The 8,717-nt window shown below is 39.0% G+C and overlaps 1 protein-coding gene across 3 annotated transcripts in view; it reads left to right on the top strand.

The window, feature by feature from the left end:
- The first annotated feature begins 453 nt into the window (after positions 1-453).
- Positions 454-8,717, top strand: part of med16 (mediator complex subunit 16) — a 28,827-nt gene continuing 20,563 nt past the window's right edge. For 2 of the 3 annotated variants that reach the window (XM_073068654.1, XM_073068656.1), the window contains exons 1-4: positions 454-636; positions 5,980-6,087; positions 6,611-6,780; positions 7,734-8,165. In XM_073068654.1, the coding sequence (XP_072924755.1) occupies positions 501-636; positions 5,980-6,087; positions 6,611-6,780; positions 7,734-8,165 (846 nt within the window). In that variant the 5' untranslated portion in view covers positions 454-500. Of the gene's footprint in view, positions 637-5,979; positions 6,099-6,610; positions 6,781-7,733; positions 8,166-8,717 lie in introns of those variants that run through there. The other variant, XM_073068655.1, reaches the window with a different exon arrangement.

Genomic DNA, 8,717 nt, shown 5'->3' with positions numbered 1-8,717 from the left:
TAAAATCGAGCACGTCGAAATAAACTAAAACCTATCACTTGTAAAACATGTTGCTAAGGAGATATCTTGCTAAAATTTTAAGAAATACCAGTAATGTAAAATAAATAATGAATCTAAGAGCCGGAAAATATCAAAAAAAAGTAAATTTGGAGCTATAAGGATTTACACTTATCACATTATTCTGCTTTTATTTTCATACATTGTTCTAAACGCCCATTTTCAAACTGAAGTTACAGACGCATCCCTTTAATTGGGCAACTGAAGGACCCAATGTCAAAAAGGAGAAGCTTAAATCAACCGCCTGGAATAAAAAAAATAAACCTGCGTTATCTGACGAAACATTTAGTAATAATTTAAATGGCCGAAGCACCTGGCAAGTTGGTGAATTTTTAATTTCATTCGGATTTCAGGCAGCTCTTGGACAGACAGAGTGAGACACATGCGCCCTGCGCTAAGGCGCCTGTGCTCCGGGCGTAAGCGGAATCGCGCTAGTCGCGAACATGGAGGTGGCGTATATCTGTGAATGGGATAAGTGGCCGAAGAGCAATTACTGTCCCTCTGTGCCACTAGTATGCGCCTGGTCCTGTAGGAACCTAGTTGCTTTCACAACCGACCTGAAGAATGAGGAAGAGCAAGGTAGGTGTTGGGCCTGTTACCAGGTGTGCCCAATGTTTGCATTGTCTTGGTGTGATACTGGGGAAGTTTCACATTCAGACTGCTAGACTTCATACGGCATTCTTTGTACAGCCAGGGATACTTGCAACCCATTTTCACAGAACAAGATTCCAAATACATGTTTGATAATATTTGAGTAACTATAGTTTTATAACGGATAGCGTGTATCATTGAATAGGAAATTTGCAGATTCAAGTTCAGTTCCTAAACATGACAAAATCTAGGTGTCACTGATGGAGATGCCTTGTTTCCGTTCAGATGAATTGCCTTCTCTGAGGTGGATGTGATAACCTTTCTTTGCAGAAAAAATTGGGTCTTTGGTCAGATGTAAGAGTTGAGAGGGGAAGGAGAAATGCTTCGGGCCTCCAAAATATGCTGTGATTTTAAGCTTTGTCTTGTGCTTATTTTAAGTTGGTGTTTTTATTAATCAGGACTGCCAGCAGACGTGCAAGACACTTATGCCTCAGGCACAGGTACCACCAAGATTTTATGGGCTCCCTAAGAAACACAAGGAGGCTTTCCCCTTGAGGCCTATTGTGAGCATTTAGTGACCGCACTGCCTCCCTTTGTTGAAGGCTGTGAGCATCACATCACAAACTTGACTGACTTTGTAAAAGCAATAACCAGCATCCAGCTGAATCCGGAGAACATAATGGTCAGTTTCATTGTGTTGGCCCCATTCACAAGAGTTTCCATTAAGAACAGCTTCAAGGTTTGATAAGGATACCTTTGCCCTTTTTGAACACACCCATACATCAACATACTTCCTCCATAAGGGGAACTACTGCGAACAAATGGACAGGGTGGCTTTGTCACTGGTTATTGCTAATTTCTACATGGAAGACTTTGAGAAGAGGGCTCTGAGTTAATCGCCCTTGCGCCCCAAATGTTTTTTCAGATACATTGATGACACCTTCGTAGTGTGGTCTCATGGACTCCAGGCATTCCAACAGTTCCATGACCATCTAAGCAGTATACATCCAAACATTCAATTTACAGTGGAGATGAAGAAGAATGTTTGCCTCCTGTTCCTGGACATTCTAATACGACAGAAACCAGACAGTAGCCTCAGACACGGCGTCTGTTGGAATTCCACTCACACGGACTTGTACCTCAACAGTAACAGCCCCATCATGCCTCCAAACGTAGAGCAGTTCTTTCCACTTCGATTAACTGTGTGAAAACTATTTTGGACCTGGAAACTCTCCCAGAGGAAATAAGACAAATACGCATGACGTTCCTACAGGATGGCTGTAGGTGAAGCAAATCAATCAGGCCCTTAAAAGGACTGATGGAAAAACCAGGAAACCTAACAATGAGGAGGAAGCCGTCACTACTGCCTATCTTCCCTATATTTCTACAGTTTCTGGAAGGATTCCTGAAGAAATAATGGATTAGTACCATCCACAAACCTGTAAGGAAGCTCAAATCATAATTTATGCAGGTCAAAGATGACCTGGGACCCTAGTTGGCTGCCATTTTCAGGATTCCTTGTGAATGTGGAGCAGTGCATATCAGCCAGACGGGATGCACAGTGGAACCCTGCATCAAGGAACACAGGAAGTGTATCTATTTGGGTTACCCGGAGAAATCCATGGTAGCAGAATGCTGCATTCTCAATGACAATTGGATTGACTTTGGCACAAACTACTGGGCCGTGCCAGTGGCTTTTGGGACTGTCTGGTAAAGGAAGCCTTTGAAATAAAACTAGAGGAAAAGAATGTTAATAAAGATAAAGGTTTCACTCTAAGTAAGAACTGGAATTTGATTGTAAGCAAGGTGGGACAGCAGAAACTGGATGAGGACTAACCAATCAGAATGGACGGATGATGGGGGTATAAATACCACCAGACTCGACATGCCCAGGCATCATCCCTGATGAAGATGGCAGAGTTTGTCATCGAAACGTTGCTACCCGGCTGGAAGCCCATGAAGAGTTTATTTGCCATACATGCTGGGAAAGAAAGCATTAGATCCTTTTTCAACATCCACAGACTTTCCAACAGACTTGTCAGGCAAGGGTTCCCTTTTAGAAAACCATGCTGACTTAGACCTGTTTTATCATGTGCCTCCAAGAACTCTTGAATAAATCACACATTTTTCCAACCACTGATGTCAGGCTAGCTAGCTAGCCTGCGGCGACCCATTTTTTGTGCAGGTGAACCGGCTCACAAATAGCCAGCGAGCGGGGGGAGACTTTGGTAATGCACCTCTGACGTCATTTCCGCCCGGAGAGGGCGGGCACTAGGGATTAAATGCCAGCACCGCGAAGTTTGAATAAACTAGTCTAGAAACGACTTACCGACTGCGTGTCATTATTTCAGCGCTGTGTGTAGCACATCGCTACAAGCCTATAATTTCCTTTAGTAAACACAAAGTACACTGAAGATGCTGTGGTCAAATCAACACATACAAAAGCTGGATAAACTCAGCAGGTCGGGATCCATTTCAACCGATGCTGCCCGACCTGCTGAGTTCATCCAGTTTTTGTATGTGTATAATTTCCTTTGTTCTGCGTCCCTCCCTTCCTAAAGAGTATCTGACAGGTGTGAGATATTTACAATATTAAGAAAGACATTAGGAAGAGTGAGCCATCTGACCACAACAGTAGGATCTCGGAGACCGTTAAAGTTGGAGATGTGAAAAGGAATGCAATGCAAGTAGAGGACTGTACAGTTGGGTGATAGTTTTCTGCAGACTTGACAAGAGGTCTACATTGCCTGCTTGGGATGTTGACACATTCCCATCAGCGGGAGAAGTTGGATCAAACTGCCAGGGTTCACCTAGGATCTACTGACATGGTAGATCCAAAAACAAGGTTCTGTTCATCAGTTGTATAACAGATTGAAAGGAAATAGGGATGAGATAGGGACTAAATTAAAATTGAACATTACAGGTAATATCAGTATTGTTTCCTGATCCACATGTAAACTGGATTTGGTTTGAACAAATCAGAGATCTTCATGCCTTTGCAGAAAGTTGTAACCTCACATCTCATGTACTAACATCATTGGCAGACTTACCCAGAGAAATCCACGGTAGCAGAACACTGTATTCTCAATGACCATAGGATTGACTTCGGCACAAAACTACTGTGCCGTGCCAATGGCTTTTTGGACTGTCTGGTAAAGGAAGCCTTTGAAATAAAACTAGAGGAAAAGAATGTTAACAAAGATAAAGGTCTTGCTCTTAAGTAAGAACTGGAATTTGATTGTAGGTAAGGTGGGACAGCGGAAACCTGATTGGATGAATCTTTTTAGCAATGTCATTAAGAATAAAAATAGCAGAAGATCTAAGAATGTTGTGGCATGAGGGCAGTTTGAGTGGAAAAGAAGTTATTAGAATACACAAATGAAGTTGTGTATTTTGGGAAGAAGCGTAGAAAATAAAATCAGTTTAAATGATGAGTATCTAATTATTAGTAAATAGAGAAGTGTTAATGTTTTGACCGGGTTCATAGTGTACTACAGTGCAGAAATAGGCCCTTCGACCTGTCTAGTCTGTGTCGACCAGCTGTTTCTGTCTTTCCCATCTACCCACACTAGGACCATAGCTCCCTATCCATGTACCTATCCAAACTTCTCTTAAATGTTGCAATTGAATCTGCATCCACACCTCCGCTGGCTGCTCATTCCACACTTGCATGAAATTCCCTCTCAGGTTCATGGGATGCAGAAATTCATTTTGGTAATTAGGAAAGCAAATGTTCTGTTAGCCTTTATTGCAAAGGGTTGGAGGACAAAGGTAAGAAAGTTTTCTGAGATTGTACTAAGCTTTGATGATACTTCATTTGGAGTGCTGTTAACTGTTTTGGTCTCGATCCTTAAAGGGCAAGGTTCCATTCCCAAGTGGTTCTCCTATAGAGAGGGATTACTGTTGGGCTATGCTGACAGGAGTGTGTAAGTAGATCTCATTGGATAAGTAAAGGTTCTGTGAGGTTTATTATTGGACACCCAAGATTAAGGGATTTAGTTTCAGGAAAAGGATGGCAAGGAGGGCAAATTTTCTAACGAATACTCTTAAATATTTTGGGAAGTTTCTACATGTGGAATGTACATATTCATTGAGTATATTCAAACCTGAAGCTGTCTTTTCAATATTAAGGAAACAATGTATATGTGAATCGTGCAGGAGGGTGAATAAAGCACAAGATCATCTATATTTTTAATGAAAGAACATTCAAGAAACTGTTTGATTGACTGTTTCAGTCTAAATTATGGATGGTGTTTTGACCAGTATTTGCCTCAGCCAACATCAAACTACAGATTATTTGATTATTATTTGCTTCTTCTGGATACTTTATTTACCACATTGCAAAGTAATGGGCAAATATTCCAACAGAAGGTCACTAAGTCATTGATTTAGTATGTTTTTTAGGTCATGACTTTTGAGCAATTTGCTTTCAAAATAAAAGTTTCTGAAAGCTTTTTTTTTAGGAATTTTTCTTTTGTTGTTGGTTCTGCAATAGAATGCCATCTGGGGCTGTAGATAATCCAGTGACTGCAAAAGAACTATTTTCCTAAAAATTAACTGTAATACTGTCAGCAAGAGAAAAATCAACTAGTTAAGGATCATACATAAAATTAAACGAGGAACGTTATGTTATTGAGAACCAGGAGATGTCAACTGATTATAATAAAATAATGCAGAATAATAAAAATGTTAGTGGGAAATATTGGGCACAGTATCTAAAATCTATAGCATTTAAATATTGGGGTTAAAGCAATAGAAACCAGAAATTCCTCAAAATGGGAGAGATAAGAATAAAATATTTTTTAGTATAAATTAAATGTTGAGACTACATACTATTTGAAATACATTTTCATCTTTAATTTGTTTGTCCTAAATTCTAATTTCTATTTGTGGATTTGAATTTCTCAAAAGCTAGCAGTCTTGTGAGCTGAAGCTGAGTACCAATTGAACTGACATATAGTACATTTGTAATAAACAAAGGAATATTCATTGTGTTACCATCCTGCTAAATGATCACTGGTTAGAATTCTAATGAATTCTGTCATCTGAATACTTCCGTTTCATGGGCTTGCTGGCCTTGATGCTTACTAAGTGGTATTTACAAAGTGAAGATTTTTTTGGATTTTAAATATTTGTGGATTTATTTTTTCCCTTTCCAATAAAGTTTTCTCAGTCCTATCTGAAATGCATTCTCCTTATACTTGCAGACTGACATGCCAACTACTCCCGCTTGCCATTTTTTTTGACAGAGTTTGATTAAATTGAAAATAATTTAGAACATGAACTTTGTGACTAAAAATGTTTTCTGAAAACCTTTGATTTTTCTTTCAGATCTCACTTATATGATACACATTTTGGACACTGAACATCCTTGGGATGTCTACTCTATAAACTCTGGACACCATGAAGTGATCACCTCTCTGGAATGGGACCAATCTGGTAATGTGTTGGTGTGTCAATAAATAATGTCACATGATAGTGACACATGATTTTAAAATAATTAAATCTATTGCCCTCCCACGAGATTGTGGCCATTATGCCACTGAAGGTCTCAGGGCTAAGAAATGAATCATTAAAAGGTTTTCACAATATTTGCAACTGCCCCTTCATTTCTCAGTGTGTCTGGAGTTAACATTTCAACACTCTGATATCTCTGCTATATGTTATAAGTAGTGAAGTTTTAAAATTCTTTGAAGAACATGTTTGATTTTCACTACCATATCGTAGAGGGGAAATATTTTTTCTGTATTTAAACTCTCACTTTGGATGATACTTTTTTAAACAAATGTACATATTTCCTGTGGATAACTGGTGTATATTTTTTATTTTTATTTTGGAATGTTACATAGAAAATATCTACTAACTGAGTGAAGTTTTTCCATAATTATTGGGTACTAAAATGTATAGTTTTGAAGTGACATGTTTTCTAAAATGAAATTTTTGCTCCATCTCTCTATGTAAGGTTCCCGGCTGTTATCAGCTGATGCTGATGGTCAGGTGAAATGTTGGAGTATGACGGATCACCTAGTGAATAGCTGGGACAGCACAGTCGGGAGTTCGGTAGACGGCGACCCTATTGTGGCCTTGTCGTGGCTGCACAATGGTGTCAAGTTGGCCTTGCATGTAGACAAGGTCTGTGTTGTAATCAAAACCCTGAATAATATTCCTGTTACCTCCCAATAACAAAGTATATTGATAATTACATTTGATACCTTGGTCATTAACAGTAGGATGCAACTCTTAATAGTCTGTGCTGTTGAAGATACATATAATTAAGAGAGGTCAGAATTGTTTTGATTTTAACTTGTATGTAATAATTCAAAGTGATTTCATACTCATTTGCTTAAAATATTGTGCAATTATAGAAAAATGTATTGTAACAAAATAGCATGTTATAGTTTTATTTATATTGGTGCTAAGTGGTTACACTTAATTGTTGAGACTGGGTTTTCTGTAAATAATGATGCAATGGCAAACTTGCCTTTCTGTCACTCTAGGAAGAAATTCATTTGGGCAGCCCAGTGATGCCATTAGTAGAGCTGCTGCCACACAGCTCCAGAGACTCGAGTTTAATTCTGATCTCTGGTGTTATCGGAGTGGAGTTTACATGTCCTCCCTCTGACCATGTGAATTTCCCCTGAGTGTTCTGATTTCTCTCGCACCCCAAAGATGTGTGGGTTGGTGGGTTTATTGGATTTGGAATAAATGGAAACTAAAATGCAGATGCATTTCTTGCATCTGATTTCGCAGTTGCGGTGATTATCAATAATATGGTCCAAATAATTAACTGGCCATCTTCACAGGCTCTTTTAATTTACAGCCACAAAACCATTTTAAATTACTGGATGGTGTGCCTTGGGTAGATCAAAGCTAATTTGATCTACCCAGGCTTTTTAGAGCATTTTTACTGCTCTTGTGTTTAATAAACAAAATGTGTTGCTGTCCAATTACTTGACTTGGCACAGCATTACAATTTTAATTTTATTTTCTGTGCTGGTTAGTATCTTTTATCACAGTTATCTTTACAAGTGGTTTAACAGATTTAGAGATGACATGTTTTTCTGTTTTATTTCCCTGCCAATCAGTCTGGTGTAACCAATTTTGGCGAGAAATTTTCACGGGTGAAATTCTCCCCGTCCTTGACGCTCTTTGGAGGAAAACCAATGGAAGGTTGGATCGCTGTAACCATTAGTGGTCTAGTGACTGTGTCATTATTGAAACCCAGTGGACAGGTTCTCACTGCTACAGAAAGCTTATCGCGGCTGAGGAGCAGAGTTGCGCTAGCAGACATTGCATTCACTGGTGGTGGAAACATTGTGGTGACCACATCAGACGGCAGCAGCTCATCACCTGTTCAGTTTTATAAAGTCTGCGTGAGTGTTGTTAATGAGAAGTGCAAAATTGATACTGAGTTGCTTCCCTCGCTCTTCATGCGCTGTACGACTGACGTTGCTCGAAAGGAGAAATACCCCGTCGTCACTCACCTGAAATTTTTAACAAGAGAAACCTCTGAGCAGGTAAGATGTCAGTGTTGCTGTACTCATTAAGTGGCTCTGCAGCCACTTCTAAATACCACCTATGTGTAGGCATAAATAGTTCCCTTTTGAAGTCATTAATTTTGGTGGTTTGCCTGATTTTTGAGGCGGCAGCATTGTCCTGTGTTCCTGGTTTTTTTCAATTAAAACATACAGTTGCAGAAAAAGTTGGCAAACCCTTTGTAATTAGATAGATAGATACTTTATTCATCCCCATGGGGAAATTCAACTTTTTTCCAATGTCCCATACACTTGTTGTAGCAAAACTAATTACATACAATACTTAACTCAGTAAAAAAATATGATATGCATCTAAATCACTATCTCAAAAAGCATTAATAATAGCTTTTAAAAAGTTCTTAAGTCCTGGCGGTAGAATTGCTTGGTTTTCTGCATTAATTACTCATAAAATGTGGCTTGATCTTCATCTAAGTCACAATAATAGACAAACACAATCTGCCTAAACTGATAACATACAAACAATTGTTCTTCTTGTCAATACCATTTAAACAATCACAGTCTAGGTCCCAGCCC

The sequence above is a fragment of the Hemitrygon akajei genome, chromosome 16 (assembly GCF_048418815.1).
Source record: "Hemitrygon akajei chromosome 16, sHemAka1.3, whole genome shotgun sequence".
NCBI classification, from domain to species: domain Eukaryota; kingdom Metazoa; phylum Chordata; class Chondrichthyes; order Myliobatiformes; family Dasyatidae; genus Hemitrygon; species Hemitrygon akajei.
Note: the sequence above shows the minus strand (reverse complement) of the source record. Positions and strands in the feature narration are given on the sequence as shown.